Source organism: Rhododendron vialii, chromosome 7a, assembly GCF_030253575.1.
Source record: "Rhododendron vialii isolate Sample 1 chromosome 7a, ASM3025357v1".
Classification (NCBI taxonomy): domain Eukaryota; kingdom Viridiplantae; phylum Streptophyta; class Magnoliopsida; order Ericales; family Ericaceae; genus Rhododendron; species Rhododendron vialii.
Window position 1 is genome coordinate 11215945 of NC_080563.1, and position 18992 is coordinate 11234936.

The following is an 18992-nucleotide window of genomic DNA, read 5'->3' on the forward strand; positions in this document are numbered from 1 at the left end:
TTCTAATGAAAACAGGACCTCCACGAAACAATTTTTCCTGATAGTTATAGGATATTATCCATTCAAATTTGTTTTAAAAAAAACATGGTAAACCAAATATTAAGGGTAAGATGAGTATTATTTAAATTTCAAGATGACAACATAAGTTTTCAAACCTTTAAGGATTAAGACATAAGTATCTATGTAGGAGATGACCCCTATTTAAGTTCCCCTGACTTTTACAAGGAATTGAACTCTTTTTTAATACTTCTTCCGTCCATTTTTAAGTGTTTCGTTTCGTAACTCCAACATATTAAGAAAACATCATCATTATATCTTTTACATAAACTTTTACCTCCATTTTCTCTACTTACCCTCTATGAAAACATTATCATTACATTTTTACTCACTAACTTTTTAAAATGGAATCTACTTTTATGGGCAAAATGAAAAATGTATCAACTTTTACCCACTAACTTTACAAAATGAACACTTATTAAGAGACAATCCAAAATAAAATACTGAACTTTAAAAATGGAGGGAGGGAGTAAGAGATAATAATAAGAAGACCCACCAAACTCTTACATTCCTGCCTAACTGTTGCTTCATCATCAAACGAAATGTTTTATTAATTGGGTGGACCTGGACATGACATGGCTACATTCATTACAATTGTTTTCTAGTTATTTAATTAATCCACCTTTAATTCACCATGTGCTGTTAACAGCCAACAATAATTAATTGAATGAATAGCTTCAACTTCTACACTGGTACTATTGTAATTCCAGAAACACCCTCTATTTTCACAAGCACTGAAAATCATATTCCAAGGAGCTCATAGTAATTACCTCAAAGTCAATGATTGGTAAAAACTACTAATAAGAAACTCTCCCCTACATGAAAAATTATTCGATGCTACTGGAGCAGCAACTCTATTTTCCCACCACATATTATTAGTACGGGGCTCAAGATAAAATGTGTATGTTGTACCTCATGTTGATGGAAAAAAAGGACCTACGGCATCACTTGGTGGTCACTCAGGGCACCGAATAATCTCTTCCAACCCACTCGAACTCACATGGTGCTTTTTTGCCCTTTTACAACCATACAAGAATATGAGGTTTATATAACTAATTTTGGATCTTATACTTATGTATACAAAAATTGTTCAATGTCCCGGATTTCTTTTCCATCGCACATTGTAGTGGGGCTTAAGATAAAGTGTACGGATCTTAAGCTCCACTACATTGTGTAGTAAAAAATAGACCTGAGACACCACATGTAGTGGTGGTGGCCGATGGTGCCCCAGGGCATTGAATAATCACTCCAATGTGTATTGTAAATAACACACACATATTTTTTAATACAGTTGCATATTGTTCAGCTGTGTTCATTTTGGATTTTGAAGAAGATTTTTAGGTTTATGAGTGGAGAGAGATAGATAGAGAAATGAAAATAATAATTGAAGAGAATTTTACTAGAAACTTTGTGCAGAAAGAAAAGTTTGAGTCTAGAGATCCAAAACGACACAAACTAGTTCGAGTCTCCACGTGAGAGTACAGCACTGGATGATTTTTCCAGCACACACAAACCGAATCGGAACAAAACCCCTCCCCGTGCATATCTTTACTACCTCTCACTCCCTTCCCCCCCTCTCTCTCTCTCTCTCTCTCTCTCTCTCTGTGCAAATACATGCAGCAATCCATATAGGTAGATTCCTCAAAACAAAAGAACAAATCAACCGAAAGTCGACTTCTTTCTAGGGTTGCCGCACCATTGAATCATAGATTCTCTTCGGTTGGCGGAAAGCTTCTCTGGATCCAAATACATAATACGTGTTTTTATATGCATGCGGTGACTCCGTTCATTGATTCGAATCTGAATCTCAAGAAGTCAATCGCAATCGTGTTTTCCTATTCTCCGCTTTGAAATTCGCGCTCTTTCTCTGAGCTCAATTCTTCGTTTTTGTTAATGGTCGTCGTCTAAGCTTTCAGGAGAAACAGGGCCTCTCGAAATCCTCACTTAGGTATTGTATTCTTATTTCCTCTTTTATGTCTCATTTAATCTCTCGTTGTAGAGTTATAAGTATGTTTGTAATTGTTTTGGCTTTCACAGGTTTCAAGAGAACCCTGTGGGGTCCAAAAATGCACTAACAATTTTCTACTTTTTTACATACTATAATTTGATATTTCGTGCATATTGTGTGGATAACAACTAGATTAAATGAAAAAATTTACTAAAATTTGAAAGTAAGCAGATCATATAGCTCAACAAAACATAACAAACTATGCCCGATAAGTTTTACCCAAAATAAATATCTTTATTGTGTATGGTGTTCTGTACACAGAATATTTTGTTATGCATTTTTGTCACCGCTGGCCTAAAATCCTGCAGCGCCCTTGCTCGTGTGCATCTCTACTAATCCCGAGGCCCTTAAGTTAATGACCAGATGAGCCTCTTGTAGACCCAAGTTTAGAATGTTTGGCTTCGTGAGTCGACCTTAGGACCTCTTGGGGTAACATGTAATTGTTCTTAAGCTGACAGTCAAATTGTATGCTCCACATGCGGGTTTTTTGCTTTTTCTCTTATGATGATCTACATGTAGTTATTTGTTGACAAGTACGTCACTTATGCTCCGTTTGGAGAGACGTGAATATCAAATTAAGCGATTGATGTTCCAATTTGATGAAAAAGAAGAGGTCCAGTTATAGGTGGCTTGTGCAAGTAGAGTGGAGGATGAGTTAGAAGTAAAAGAGATGTATATTTTATTGGTACTGTTGTGTGACTACAATCCTTGACGTGAAGGGTTTCAATTGGATTTAGTAATTATTCTTATCCATCATGATAGAGCTCAAAAACTTTGAATCAGAATCCTTATGTGAACTATCAAGTACAAATTTGAGCTATTCTCGGTTAGTAATAATGTTGATTATCTCCATTTGAAATTCATAGCAATTCAACCGAAGCCTTATTGTAGTATAGACAATTGAGTCATGAGAAATTTAGAGGCATCTTTTGCTGAGTTAGCGAGAATTTATAGAACAGAGTCAGTAGTTATGAATTTGACATTTTAGACTCATCTAGTTGTCGTAAATTGTCTCTGCACAACTTGTATAGGCAACATAAGCACACATAATTGCAAAAAGTTGTGTAAAGATTGTTACTTTGGAGTCTTAATGAGGGCAGGCAGTAGGGTGGTTTGGGTTACGAGCTCTAGTCATTTCAAATTCATAGCAATTTAAACAAAGCCTTATTATATATAATCAGCCATACGTATAACTTATAAGTATATAGTCTGACTAGTTTCAACAAAATTATCTACATACATACATACACACAAATCTTCAGCTAAGGGCGTCCGCACTGTGTTAAAGTGCAGACGTCCCCTTTTCCGATTGAATTTCGATGATCCGAGCCGCTCAATGTGTTCAAAACATGATTTTAAGGGAACCCGCGGGAAATCGGCAAAAAAAATGACTGGGAAGGGCTCCATCCGAGCAGTTTAATGAATTGGAAGGGCTCAATGAAAACTGCTAAGCCCTTCCTGGTCTTTTTTTTTGCTAATTTCTCGTGGGGACCCTTAAATCACGTTCTAATCCCATTGAGCAACTCAGATCATCGAAATTCAATCGGGAAAGGAGAGGTCTACACTTTGCTGAGTGCGGACGCCCTTATAGGAAGGAGATACATACATACATATATAGTCCAACTAGACTTCAAATACGGAGTCATGAGAAAAGAGTCACTATTCATGAATTATAGACATTTATAACTCAATGTATTGATTTAGTTGTTCTAAATTCTCTTCAGAACTTGTATAGGCCACATAAGCACACCATTGCAAAAATTGTTACTTTGGAGTCTTACGACCACAATCCTGTGTTTCAAATGATTGCACATTTATTCAAGCAGAAAACTACCTCATAATATGTCTGCATTCTTCCATGAAGGGTTGTTTCCATTCCTTCAGAAAGTTTTGTAGTGGGAGTGAGGATGAATTTTTGCCCTCGTTGACTGGGGTCTCTTGCTTGTTTTGATTTGTTTTGTGGTGTTTTGTGATGGCTTTCTTTCCTAGGTAATTAAATTTACTGTATGTGTGTAATGAATGTCCTATCAACTTCAAAAGGCTATAATTTATCGGGGCATTCTTTTAGAAACTTATTTTGCAACCTAAAGGAGCAAATTTCACTGCTATCTTTGCTGAAAGCATCGGAAGATTACCTGTAACTAGAGTTTTGTATGCCTTCTCGCTGCTAAATATTAGTGCTCTCTCATTGTATTTTTGTCATACCACTTATGCAGGGAGATATGGTTGCCTTTGGGAAAAAGTTGAAGGAAAGACAAATTCAAGAATGGCGAGGGTATGTTTCTATATGTATTGGTTTGAATTATTTTCCATTGCTTACTAGTACTACTGATATTTCGCTTTGTGTCATCGTAATTCTTATCTTTTGTTGGTCAATACGTACATTCATCTTTATGGGTGTCCTGATAGGTTTATTTTTTGAAAAATAAGAAAGAAAAGGCTCAAATATCGAGCCATTGGTTACAGATAATTATTTTATCATTCCATGTTTTATCATGGAAGTTTATGCACAGGGATGTTACTCTTGTGTGCTATCAAGCAATAACTAACCTATATATGATTTATTCTTTGATTGGCTACCATACCATACATCTCTATTCGCTCATTTTGAGCAGTGTGCATTGAGTGAAGATATGGAGTTACTGTAACAGTGAGCATAGGTAACTTTTCGGAATGGAAAACGTTTGAATGATTAATCAAATTGGTTGAAAGAAGCTAATAAACACAGCAATTTAGCTGCTTCTTGTGGTTAGTTGGTGGCAAAGGCTAAAACAAATACAGGATGCAAACATACTAAAAGAAGAATAAGCTGAAAGAAATGCCAATTGAATGCTAGAAAATTATTGAAAACTTACCACCCCACCCTCATCCAAAAAGAAGAAAATTATTGCATATTAACAAAAAAAAGACTGATCTTTTGATATGAGGTGGAAAAGATGCACAAGGTTGAACCAACTATGGTGCTATGCAAGTTCTGGAAGATAAAACTTAGTTAATTCGCTTGAGACCATGCTATCTACTACTCCTCTTCTCAAGTTTTAGTCCACTTCTTCTGAAATCTGCTTTTTGTGGGGGCGAAAAGAGGGCAGTTTATTATCGAGTTTTGCATAATCTGTATAAACATTTTTGATGTGGTCTAGTTTGTTACTTTTCAGATATTACATCAACTACAAACTAATGAAGAAGAAAGTAAAGCAATACGCTCATCAAATTGAAATCGGATCATTAGACCGTCGGCATGTTCTCAAGGATTTTTCAAGAATGCTGGATATCCAGGTGTGCTTGTATCCTTATGTTGGCTAATTGTTTTTTAATGTGCTTGTATTTAATCCAACTAAATTATCTTCATGCAATTGTTTCTGAGTTTTGATGGATATATACTGCTGAGTTCCGAAAGGTTCCTACAATGTTACCTCTGTGTTGCTGAGATTACGTATGATTGAGGATCTCGCCCCGTATCATTGATAAAGGCTTCTTCATGGAATTGCAGTATTTCCCCATGCATTGCTTAAGATCGAATCTCTATGTTATTATCTGTTGAATATTCAGTTATTGGGTCTTCTTGTCATAATTGCAGATTGAAACAATCGTCCTTTTTCTCTTGGAACAACAAGGGTTACTCGCAAGCAGGATAGCGAAGCTAGGTGAACAACAGGATTCTCTTCAAGAGCAACCAGATATATCCAAACTATCTGATCTACGGGAAGCTTATAGAGAAGTGGGGCGAGATCTTTTAAAGCTTCTGTTTTTTGTTGAGATGAATGCAATTGGTCTCCGTAAGATACTCAAGAAGTTTGACAAACGATTTGGCTATAGATTCACAGATTACTATGTCAGAACTCGTGCTAATCATCCTTATTCCCAGCTGCAACAAGTTTTCAAGCATGTGGTAATCATCCTTGTTCACTCTCTTTTTGCCTAATTCTTATTGTTTATTTTGATAGGTGCTAGAATATTACTTTTCACCATTATATATCTTTCAATTAGCTACAGGTTGACCTCAATATCGGTTCAAATACATTGCTGAATATTCCGAATCGTGCTCAGACCTTACGACTCAGGGGATGCTAGTTGTGTGATTCGGTAGACGTTAAAGTTCAACAACCATAAAAACTTGTTTTCCTACTTTTTACTCCTTCTAAACCCACTTCTCTAAGAATTTCTATGGCTTTTAAGATCATAATATAGTGGTACTTGTATTCTCCCCCTCCTCAATGCCATGGGGGTTGGGTATCGGTTTCTTCAGAAGTACCAACGGGGTAATGATTTATTGGACAAAAAATTGAAGATATCCAATGAGGCCTAATTCATCCCCCAAGAACTAACAAGAGCAACTCTTCAAAAACCAAGAGACCCTATCAAATTCTGAGAGATGAGGCAAACATTAACGCAGCACAAAACCTAAAGGGAAAAGACCATGACCACAATGCCTACTTTTTCCTAGAAAGCTTACATTCAAATTGCTTAGGCTTCGTAGATGATTAGAAATTGCTTACGGTCATCTCTTTTGGTCTAATGAAATACATACATGTATTGACTTGAGGCAGTAAAATGTGGGCAATGCTACACTACATTTCAGATAGGATATTTGGGATTTGGGACCATAAAACTTTGGATGGTGTGTTTAAAACAAATATAATTGCAGGGTTTCTATATCTTGAATTGTATTTGTTGTTAAGAAGAATCTAGTAGTAAAGTAAGAAAATACACTAATTGTCTTAATGGCTCAACCTGTTACAGTTTATTTCATTCCTTTAAATGCAAGGCAAGGCAAGGCATGAGATTGCACGTGAGTGCAATAGTAATGAACTGTCATGTCATGAGGCCCTATGTGGTTGTATCTATGAATTTGGAACTTGAGAAAGTGTTCTTATTTTTGGGAGGTTTGTAAGATAATGGAGGTGGTGTAATTTTGTGCATTGTTTGTGACCATTATATAGAGTTGGTGTAGAGTATTGGCTCAATATGCAAATCTTACTAAAGAAAATTCCAAAAGATGAGAGATGGTTTTAGAAAAAATAGTAAACACAGCTATTTGAAAGAAGGAAATGTGGAGAGGACTTTTCGGAATTATTTGGGCATGTGTAGTGATGGTCAACTACTTACATAAACATGTATGGAGCACCGACACACCTAGGGGTCGATGTATCCGGGTCAGACATGCGGGGAACATGCCCAAAGTGCGTATGGGACATGCCACGGTGGCATGTACATTACATTCTAAAATTTTGATTGGGGGACCCGTCAGGAGTCAGGACGCATTTAGAAATGAGGGGACACCCGAATGATGCACCATCGGTCATAACCTCATTCGATAGGAGCCTGAAGTCGGTATGCATAACTAAAATATCATACCACAAAAAAAATTTCCCTGACTGCCGTGTCCGCGTCCCATTTTTTGAGAATTGTTGTGTCCTTGTCCGTAGCCGTACTACATAGATAACATTACCGAACTCATGCACCAATTTTCAAACAGAAACATTGTTCACATTGTGGGTAATGTTATTTGAAAGGAAGATTCTCTCAAAAGCGTTCAGATATAATAACACTCATGGTCTCTCATTCTCTTGGGGTTGAATTGATGCGTTAGCACTTAATAGAGCTTACTTTGAAAATAGATTTGTGTAGGAAACCTCATGTTGTTGACATTGTATCTTTGGCACAATAAAAGAGGGAACTGGTCATTAAAGGTCCTCTATTGGTTTGTCTCAGCAAGTAGTTTGCTATGACACTGTGACCACATTGAGGTCTTTTTATAACACGACACATTTCAGTTCCACATACTTTCATTTTTTCTAAATATCTATGTTCTCTCTTTCTAAGACAGTCTCCTAATTTTATGATTCATGATTCCATGTGATTCAAGATTCATGATTCATAAAAGCTGAATTGAGTCAAGATTAAAATTTTTGTTTAACATCCCTGTCTTCTTCATAAAAGCTGAATTGAGTCAAGATTAAATTTTTTGTTTAACATCTCTGTCTTCTTCATAAAAGCTGAATTGAGTCAAGATTAAAAATTTTGTTTAACATCTCTGTCTTCTCTTCTTGCCCCCAACAAGCCCCCAAGGTTTTTTTTTTTCTTTTTTTGCAGTAGAGTAAGATTATATATGGAAGTCTTGTTATATACAGGTTTTGCTCTTGGGTAGGCCAGCCAATATTGTAGTAGGTGTCACCAAAAATATTACAGTACTGTATTGTATCAACCTGTCACTCATGATGGGTGGAATTTGCAGGGGTTAGGGGCTGTTGTGGGGGCCATATCTCGCAATCTTGCAGATCTTCAGGACCGTCAAGGGAGCTACTTATCCATTTACGACGAGGCGGCTCTACCTCTACAGGTGTCCCTTAAATCTACTTCGACTTGGTTGTTTTCATTGTCATTGCATTCGTCAAGTAGTGTAACATGCATCTTATACCGAGTTCTCACCTCAGTATTTGAAGATTTCTTTCTGGGGTTCATCTGCAGGATTCTGTTATTGTTTCCATAAAAGCAGCCGTAGACAGATTAACCCACTCAACAAACTTCCTTGATTTTTTGGCACGACATGCATTTATAATGCAAGACGAGTTACCTACTCCAACTGAGGACTATGAAGATGATCAGAGATACCATTTTATGTCGCTTCTCCTAAACTTGGCAAACACCTTTCTCTATATGGTCAACACATATATCATTGTTCCAACAGCCGATGACTATTCACTGAGCCTTGGCGCTGCAGCCACTGTTTGCGGAATTGTTATCGGTGCAATGGCTGTTGCACAGATCTTTTCTTCAGTATATTTCAGTGCTTGGTCAAATAAATCATACTTCAAACCTCTAATATTTAGTAGCATAGTCCTGGTTGTGGGAAATACCTTGTACGCATTGGCTTACAATATGAATTCAATTGCGGTTCTTCTAATTGGCCGTCTGTTTTGTGGGTAAGTCTCTCTCTTTGGATATGCTTGTGCATGTCACGGATTCTGCAGGATTATTTGTTGAGTCATTTTTGCTAGAAACATTGATCTCTCTCTCTCTCTCTCTCTCTCAAATCTTTCTAGCTTAATGCTGATTGCACTGGTTTCACTTTTGCTGAACAAGTTATTCTTCCCCTTCTTACACAGCGGGTTCATGATGGAAAGGTTGTTGGGGTTGGTTATTTGACCTTGTATTTTGGTTCGTGCAAGCTGATTTGTATTTGTTATTTTTCAGTAAGCTGATTTTTTCATCTGCAGCCCTGTTAAAACAACTACATTGAACAATGAAAACAATAGGTTTCCAGTCTATAGGAGTGGTTTGTTTTAATGTTTGCTTTTTCCTTTCCCTCAATGGTGTGCACTCCCTAGTCACATTAACTTTTCACTATGTTTGTCGTAGCATGACTTGGAATCCATGACCACTAGCATGTCCAACTAATTGGTGTAATGTCATGAAACAATTGCAACTAGGAAAAAGCATGGACAACCAACTTTATGAAATCAATGTCCATTTGTAGATAGCCCTCTATTGCATTTTTCTTCACAATCCTGCTAACTTCTTGTGTCAAATGATCTCAATAGGTTTTTCAGTGATATCAATAGTTGCACGGTAATGGAATGCTGTTAGAAGGTAAACGGTAAACCATAAGATTATGGACCAGACAAAAATCAAGCAAGTATATGCAATTCGGGATGCTATAATTAGCTATTTAATTTTCGTACTAAGACTATTTAATTTTCATACTAAGATGTTTTGCTTCATTTTTCTTATCAATTGTGTTTGTTCATAGGTACTTCCTGCTTTTCTTGTATTTCATATTAAACCTAGGACCCTAATGGCTAATTGTATCAAGTTTGTCGCAGTTGAAATTGCAACTTTACCTCATAATATACTTCACAATAAATGTGTTTTTGTTTTCATATTTTCAGTTTGGGGTCTGCTAGGGCTGTTAACCGGCGTTATATTAGTGATTGTGTGCCACTCAAAATCCGCATGCAGGCTTCAGCAGGTTTTGTTAGTGCCAGTGCTCTTGGAATGGCTTGTGGTCCCGCACTTGGTGGTTTACTTCAAATTGATTTTACGATTCACGGGATCACATTTAACCAAAATACTTTGCCTGGGTGGATAATGGCTGTGGCATGGCTAGTTTATTTAGTGTGGTTATGGATAGCATTTAAAGAACCTTCACGTGAGACTGAAGAGCAACATACTCCCCAAGCACCAAATGATGGTATTTTAACTTCTGTAATGTTACTTGCTCTAATTTTTTATGACTGAATACAATTGTTCACTTCTTTTTTAATGCAAAAAAGATTGGATTAACTCTTGAAATTTTATTGAGTTTCCGTGTAGTGTAGAAGTGCTTAAAAGTACATCTACAAACTGGCTATACTTGAGTTGCAGTTTTTCTTTTTACTTGCCTCTACGAAAACATTGTTCATAACTTCATTCGAACATTTTATTGCTTGGGTAATTTAGTAAATCCCATGTTAGTTGCCCAAAATCGTGAAATTATTGGAGAGTTATGCCTTTTATCTCCAGAATAATGGGTCTGCCTTGTTTCTTTGTTGTAATTTTGTTTTTCAACATTTCTTCTTGCAATTAACGATATTCATTATTTTCTTACGTAGTGCAGAGAAGTTGGTTGGTTTTCAGTCATTTTTCGCCTGATGGGCATGTGCCATTTACCATTTTGAATTGCTCAAACTGTTGTTCCATAAATCTTTGCCTTCATATATGCCCTGGTTATAGTAATAGACAAGTGTAGCTTTTCGTTTTTACTTGCTTAATGTTCCCATATTTTATGTTTGCTAACTAGATGATGGATCTTTTGTGATGGCAGATCAAATAGATGACGGTGCTCTTGAAGACGGCCTTGCGCAACCATTGCTCTTAGGTTCAGAAAAAACCCAAGAAGATGAGGATGGTGACCAAGAATGTGATGGAAGTGAAGAACCTCCTGAGGAGTCTCGTCAACCAGCCGCATCTATAGCGTCAGCATATAGATTACTCACGCCGTCTGTAAAGGTAGTTTTTGACTTTCAATTTCCTACTTCAAAGTATAACTCTCAAACGTTGACGAAGCTTGTGTTGATGATTTTGTTATTGGGGATTTTTTAGCTACACCCCATGTACTCTATGAAGCACTGACACTCCAAGAGGCCAGCGTGTCCTTGTGTCCGACGCAGGGACACGAAAAAAACGTATGGGACACGCCACATGGCGTGTCCATTAAATTTAATTAATTTTTGAAAGAGACATGGTTGGGATAAGGGGGACACAGTGGGGACGTATGGGGACACGAAAGGGGTTAAATATGCAATTTTGAAATATTTTTGGGGGGTAAATGTGTATTACTTCAAATATTTTGGGTTAGAAGTTTAATGTGATGTATATATGATGCTTGTTTATACATATTGATATTCATGCATCTACATATAGCTATGTTTCCATTGGTTTAAATTAATATTATTTACTTGTTTACTTATTTTAGTTGTGTACTTTGCGGTGTCCTTGTCCCCATTTGTTTAGAATTCTCATGTCCTATGTCCGTGTCCGTGTCCCTATTCATGTCCGTGTTCGTATCCATACTACATAGCCTGTACTTTAACCCATTTTAACTTACACCCCCTATACTTCATTATTAGGTACATACACCACCTGAACTTTCGACTAAACTTTCTATCCAAACTAAGAGAATGTGTAACAATAGTACCCTAAATTAGCAATTTCTTTAAAAAATGACAAAATTATCATGAATTTCATGGTAAGGAAATGAGAAATTCTCTCTCTCTCTCTCTCTCTCTCTCTCTCTCTCTCTCTCTCTCCGAAGCTTAATCGTTGGCAATCGATATGGGTGGTGATAAGGGGATGGGATCATGAACGAAACTATTGATGTGGTAATCCTCACTTCTCTTTCTCATCCTTTTGTGCATGATTGTTCTTGTTAGAGTTTGTCCCACATCGGTTAATTATCTCCTCCAAAACTTGTATATGAGCTTGGGTGGCCTCCCCACTCATAGCCAATTGGTTTTGAGTTGGATGCTTTAACATGGTATCAAAGCTAGGGTTTTGGACTATGTTACCAGGGAACTCTACTACCCTAGCGAATTACGTTTTGGTACGAACGTTCCAAAACATGGTACAAAACATGGTACACTACTGTTCCAAAACAGTAAATTTAGCGATCTAAAGCGATCCCCTTTGTTTTCCCTAAAATGTCAACTTATAATAGTAAAAATAGAGAGAAAATGGAATTTCGGTGGGAGAAAGTGTTAAAAGTTCAGTCTTTATACTCCTAGAAATGTGTTTTGTATGAATAATTTGACAAACAATGTTTAGTTGCACTGGATCTTTATTGCTTGGTCGAGTAAGTTATAGTTTTGCTATCTATAGAAGCCTACCCCTCGCATACAATTTAAGCATGTGGTGTACTGCGTTCTCGTTCCTTGTACCAGAACAATCTGCGTTCCAAGTAACAGGTTTCGGAGAATTTGTTTCCCCTTGTTGTGCCTTAAGTGCATTGTTGTTTCCGCGTTCCAGGTAACATAGGTTTTGGAGAATTTGTTTCCCCTTGTTGTGTCTTAAGTGCACTATTGTTTGTTGGGATCTATGTGTTATGGATCGTTTCTATGTGTTGGAGTTTGTCCTACATCAGTTAATTATAACTCTTCCAAAACTAGTATATGAGCTTGGGCGGCCTCTCCACTCATAGCCATTGGTTTTGAGTTGGATACTTTACCAATTCTCTTGATTCGGAAGGAGTTTTTTGAACTTGGAATTGGTTTCTCGTCTTCCCGAAAATGCGATTCAAATATTTAGATCTTTGAGGTTGAGAATAAAAGATTTGGGTCTACGTTACTCTCTCTAATCACTCTAAAAAATGGTGGAAGTCCCCTGTATTCAATCAATCTTGTGCAAAAAGGATACATAGTGAACAAAATCGATTCTGATTAAGTTCAACACTGTTAGGATTATTTACGTGGTCAACATAATTTGGACTTGGGATTTGTGTCGACGAGGACTTGGTTGCCTTGGGTTGTCATCTAAGGATGGACTAAAGGAACTTCAGCATTGAGTTGAAAGGAACTTCTGTGCATCTTCTATCTTCGAACCAATTCCAGAGAGAGAGGGAGAGACATAATTAAATGGAGAATGTTGGATTCGGAAGGTTTTCTTTCTCACTCTCTCTTTGTGATGCTTCTTTACCTTCCCTCCTGAAAAAAGTGTGGAGCGAGAGAGAGAGGGATTACATGGTTGTAATCAAGTGGGCCTTGGATTAGACGTGAACTGTTATCACAACATTGGGATGTGGGTTTGAGCAAAAAAAAAACAGAGAAGAAAAGAAACATGGGGGATGTGGGTATTTTGGCTTCTAGGGTTTGGTCTTTGATTTTTTGTGAGACGTGAGAGTTCCAATTTTGAGAGGAATACATTGATTTACTTTTGTATTTTGAAATTAGTGGAAACTCATTTTGAAATTTTAATAGTGTGTGTGTGCGTGTGTGTGTGTATATATATATGAGTCCCCTTCTAATAAGGACCACCTCATTTTAATAAAAAACAAATACGGACCTCCCTTTCCCGATCAAATTTCGACGATCCGAGCCGTTCAATGTGTTCAGAACGTGATTTTAAGGGTACCCGCGAGGAATCAGCAAAAAAACAGACCGGAAAGGGTTTCATCCGAGCAGTTTTTGTTTGTTTTTTATTGAACGGTTCAAATAAAAACTGCTCAAATCAAGCCCTTCCCGGTCATTTTTTTTGCCGATTTCTTGTGGGTACCCTTAAAATCACGTTCTGAACACATTGAGCGGCTCGGATCATCGAAATTCGATCAGGAAAGGCGAAAAATGGGGAGGTCCGCATATAAGGTTCTTATTTTAAGGTCCTTACTTGAAGATTTCTATATAAATATATATATATATATATATATATATATATATATATTTATATATATATAGAGAGAGAGAGAGAGAGAGAGAGAGAGTATCAAGTACATATATGTGTATATCTAGGTGGCCCCTTTTTTTAGGCCAAACTAAGGAGCAAAGTGGCAGTCATGCTAATTTGATGGCTTTGGATGAGTAATTTTGACTTTTTGTTACTTTTTCTAACGCCATTCATATTCTCACTTTAGTCGAAGGTTCACAGGGTGTATGTATCTAATAATAAAGTAAGGGGGGTGTAACTAAAAATTCCCCTTTGTTATTCGAATGGCAGATACGTGAGTTGGGGGGAATAGTTTTTATTGAGACGAAGTTAGATGAATGATATCTTCTCTGTAGCCTGTGGCACATTATTTTGGAGTTTGGGCTGAAATTTAAGACAGCCCATTGGTTATTCATTGAAGATCAGAAAAATGTGTAATACAGTTGGCTTTTTGCGCAAGAAGCTTGTTTGAAAGTGGAAATTATCTATTTTAGATAGCTAGATTCGGTTGTTCGTATGTCCTGGATACATTCTTCTCCTAACTCTCTACTTTGTGTAATTTATATACGTCTCAAAAGCACACAATATAATCGTCTTTTTTCTTGCCAAAACATGATTATTTCTACGTGTGTTTTCAGGTTCAATTGCTTATTTACTTCATGCTCAAATATGTAATGGAGATTTTACTCTCTGAATCTAGCGTCATCACCACATACTACTTCAGCTGGTCCACAAGCACAGTTGCGGTTTTTCTTGCATGTCTTGGCCTAACAGTTCTTCCAGTAAACATTGCTGTTGGAAGCTACTTCAGCAACATGTTTGAAGACAGGTAATTTGGGGGTTTTCTTTTGATGTAAATTATTTTCCTTCACTTCTTTGATAGTGACCTCAGTAAAAAGTAAGCGAGGACTTGTACTTAGGTTTTTTGTTGACCTTTTATTATTTAGCCTTTTAATATCGGTTTTTTGTTGACCTTTTATTATTTAGCCTTTTAATATTGGTAGACTTACTTGGATCAATCAGGTATCTTTAAAAGTTTAGCCTGTGTTTGTCATACTTGTTTATCTCTCTGTCTTTTCGTCGGTGGAACACCTAATAAGCGTTTAAGGCTTGTCTTGATAGCGGTATTTTGTTAGCATGACGGTTGAAAAAATGATGGAAGTTGTTATTCCTTGTATGCTTGCTAATAGGAAGAGTTGGTTCTGCACATTCTGTAGTAACACAAATTCATGGTAATTGCAAGGACACTCCTTGAAACTTATATCCTTTTTACCATGACGTACTGACTTATTTTAGTTTATTGCAGACAAATGTTGTTAGCTTCTGAAATTTTGGTTTGCGTGGGCATACTCCTAAGCTTCCATGTAATTGGTAATTATACTGTGCCACAATATGTATGTTCTGGACTCATTGTGTTCGTGTCTGCTGAAGTTCTGGAGGGTAAGTTTACATATCTGATGAACTCATTATTTCTTTTATAATTGGGTCTTGCTTACCTCCGTCCAATAGTCGTAGGATAATATGCAAAGAACAATTTCAGATATCAAAACGTATCTCACGGATATCATTACACTTTTTTCGGATATCAATGCACCTTTTACATATTATCCTCCACCCTTAGGGCTGAGGTTAGCATTTTGCTTGATAATTTATATGACAAATGTAACCAGGGATTGTGAAGTAATGGTCGCGTGTACAAGGGAAAGGAGGCAGTCCCCTAAACAGGAATTACCCCTTCTGAAGGACAAAAATTGCACCTCTTCTATTCTCTCGTGTTGAAAGATGGTATTGTTTTGTATGGAGTACTAGATTTGCTTTGTGCAATACTTAAGAGGGAAGGTTGGTTAGACAATTTAGGCATATCTAGTCTCAGTGAAACCTAGAAAGGCTCTTTTGGTCTGGTAATAGACCTTTGTATTCCCTGAATATGGTACTTCCTATCTTCGTATTGGAATGCACAGGGAACCTGGTGTCATTTCTCCAAACAAAGCTATTCTGACAATTACCAGCGAGAATTTGTGGTTTGAACCCAATTTGCATTATGCCTCCTCACAATTAACTAGAAGAGATTACAATAAGTAATTCTTTTTAGATGACGACAAATTCAACTTCAAGCCTCCCCAAATCTAGGTGTTGCCTCTATATATTAGTATGGAAATTCAAGCAAGTGATAAGAAAATCTCCCACCTCCATTGAAGAACATCACAACCTTTAAGCTGTACTTGACACCTATTGCGATTCCATTTTTCATTATGTTGTTTCCACACAGGTGTCAATTTGTCTCTCCTCTCTCGGGTTATGTCATCGAGGCTATCTCGTGGAACCTACAATGGCGGATTGCTTTCCACCGAAGCTGGAACTATTGCGCGAGTGATTGCAGATGCAACAATAACTGTGGCAGGGTTCTTGGGTGAGAGTAGGCTCTTGAACCTCACCCTAATTCCTTCTCTGTTAATTTGCATATCCTCTATTATTTTGACCTGCCGTACCTACAACTCTCTCTACTAGTTCAGTCTCTTCATTTGGAAAATGTCTTTAGGTCCCAAATTGATGTCCCAATGGCCATAACCAGTTGGCTAATCTATTTTTGTCCTGGTAATTTGTCCACCTTCTTGCAATAGCCTGATCAAGATGGTTTCCAGTAAGGAAAGCATTCTCTGTAAGATTGATATATTGATTTGTAAGAGCCCTTTCAATGCAATTCACCTTTGTGTATGTACAAGGATTATTTGCTTTCTATCTGAGTACAAAAGGGGACTGGAGCTTGAAAAGCCTCTTTCAAGAAAGCTTGGATAACGATCAAAATCTGTTAATGTATTTTTGTAGTATGATAAATGGACGAATTGCTGTCAGTTGATTTCACGTCTTGGATTTTCACAAGATTTCTTTATAGTCGATAGGAAAGGGGATTTTTCCTACGCAGATCAAAATAGCTCGTTCCAAATTAAAAAAAGAAAAGAAAAAGAAGCTATTCCAGTTAGTACATGTCTGCCAACCACTGCACAGTTCGGGTACGATCTTAGATAATTGGATTTATGCGTGTTTTATGTTTAATAATGCGTATAATTGTATTCCAATCTCCCAGTGGTAATTGGATTAATGGAATGATGGTTATGAAATTTTCCCGCAAGTCATACATGTGGATGCGTTTGGTTGATTACAGCAATGGTTGCATTTGCCTGGCGATGTGTGTAGAGTTAAGAGAGTGAGTGATTTCTTTTTCCTACCTTTGGGACTGAAGTTTCTGTTTCTAGTTTTCCCAATGTTGAAGCAGGAGGGGTGTGGTAGAATTAGATACCATTGATTTCAACAGAATAATGGTACGAGCATATAGAAGAGTTGAGTATGATCCACTCGAGTGGTGGCCTGGTGGGTTCTCTTAAACAATATGTGTGTGGGCCTTTCGCAGGTCTACCACTTCAATATTCGGTTCTGATGATCAAATGAATCTAGGCTCCGTTCAGTTGTCGGGAATGTTATATGGGAAATAGATTTTCAAGAAAAGTGAAATGAGGTGAAGTTTTTCCTTTTCGTTTTGTCTTGACAAAAAATCTTACAGGAAAACTAGAATTCTTTCCTTTTGGAAAGATTTATTTTGTAGAATTATTTGCATTCAAGAATCAATGGCTATCCGATTCAAGGAAGGCTGCCTCCGGGTGCGGGGCTAGTTCTCGTTTCAGTGGAAAAGTTGAAGTTATGGGTCTTATAACTTTCCTCGTAATTGAATACAGAATTTTACAGGAAAGTTGATTTTCCTAAAAAACTTTCCACCGGAAATTATTTACTGCTCTTAAGGCATTGTCACACGTTGCTTGAGAACTCTTTTCCACAACATATTGGTGTGGGTGTGGGTTTCATTCTAAAATCAGTATAATGTGTGGATTTCACACTTGTGTAGTGAAAAATGACCTACTAGCATCATGTGGCAATGCTACAACCCTAAAGTCCCAGCTTATCCAATTTCGGCCAAAATTAAGTTTCGTTTCCCAGCCCAATAGGAGGTGGTCGGCACAATTGGAGCGGTAGTTTAGTGTCTACGTACTCATGCATTTGACACGAGTTCAACAACTAACAATACTGACTTTCACGGAGCAAAAAAAAAAAAGAAAAGAAGTGATCAGCTGAAACTAGAATAGGCTTACTAATCGACGCTGTAATTTTTCGCAAGTGAAATGTCGTCGATAAAAAGTTGTGGTGTTATATAAATATCGCGAGATTACATGTCAATCACAAACGTGATTTTGTGAGATTCTTCATATCCAAAACTATTTTGATGAGTATTTTTTTTTTTTTTTTAGGTTGAGATAAGCCCACAATTGGGTGAAAATCCATAAGCCATGATTTAAATTACATTATCGCATGCATGCATTTTTATTCATATCTATTGTTCCCATATTCAGGGCTGTCAATAAGGTCTTGATCATGAAAACAAAATCACATACGCTGCATGTCTTGTTGGTCAGTTAATTTTTACTTTCTTCTCTCGTAACTTAACCGAATTGCCTAAAAAATGCCCTCTCCGCGCTTGATCATGTGCAAGTAGAATTGTTTTAGCAGATGTGATTGGTTCATGTAATGTAACGATCCGGATTTTTGACCTAATTTTTTTTAATACAAATTTATATTGTTAAATTTTTAATTCAATAATTAATTAGATTGAATAATTAAAATATATTATTACGTGTACAGTTGATATTATTTGCGCTATTGTTTAAGATATATATTTAAACTTTAGATATACAGAAAATTAGGGATTCATATTCATCTCTTATCTTTTCTATCTAAATCCTAACTAGAATTCTATTTAAATTAACTCTCCACTTCTTTTTCTCTCTCATCCTATACATATATGCGTCCACATACATTCTCACCTTATACATAAACGCGTCCACATACATTCTCACTTTATACATAAACGTGTCCACATACATTCTCACCTTATACATATACGCGTCCACATACATTACATTAAAGAAAACCCCACCAAATGTGGCACTTGTCCTCTATTTCTCTTATCATTATCAGTATCTTTCTC

General features: G+C 36.9%; 1 protein-coding gene across 1 annotated transcript; it reads left to right on the forward strand.

Moving 5' to 3' along the window:
* The first annotated feature begins 1567 nt into the window (after window positions 1–1567).
* Window positions 1568–16819, forward strand: LOC131331838 (SPX domain-containing membrane protein At4g22990-like). The gene is made up of 11 exons (XM_058365779.1): window positions 1568–2005; window positions 4282–4340; window positions 5221–5341; window positions 5643–5954; window positions 8301–8405; window positions 8534–8988; window positions 9955–10256; window positions 10869–11053; window positions 14596–14786; window positions 15264–15397; window positions 16227–16819. The coding sequence occupies exons 2-11, from the start codon at window positions 4288–4290 to the stop codon at window positions 16463–16465; spliced, it is 2097 nt and encodes a 698-aa protein (XP_058221762.1). The 5' UTR covers window positions 1568–2005; window positions 4282–4287; the 3' UTR covers window positions 16466–16819.
* Window positions 16820–18992: the final 2173 nt, after the last annotated feature.

Excerpts from the sequence above, each read along its gene's own strand:
- LOC131331838 (XM_058365779.1), top strand. The coding sequence starts at position 4,288 with ATGGTTGCCTTTGGGAAAAAGTTGAAGGAAAGACAAATTCAAGAATGG. Across the intron at positions 5,342-5,642 it reads CAAGAATGCTGGATATCCAG|ATTGAAACAATCGTCCTTTT; the intron begins GTGTGCTTGTAT and ends TCATAATTGCAG. Across the intron at positions 11,054-14,595 it reads TACTCACGCCGTCTGTAAAG|GTTCAATTGCTTATTTACTT; the intron begins GTAGTTTTTGAC and ends GTGTGTTTTCAG.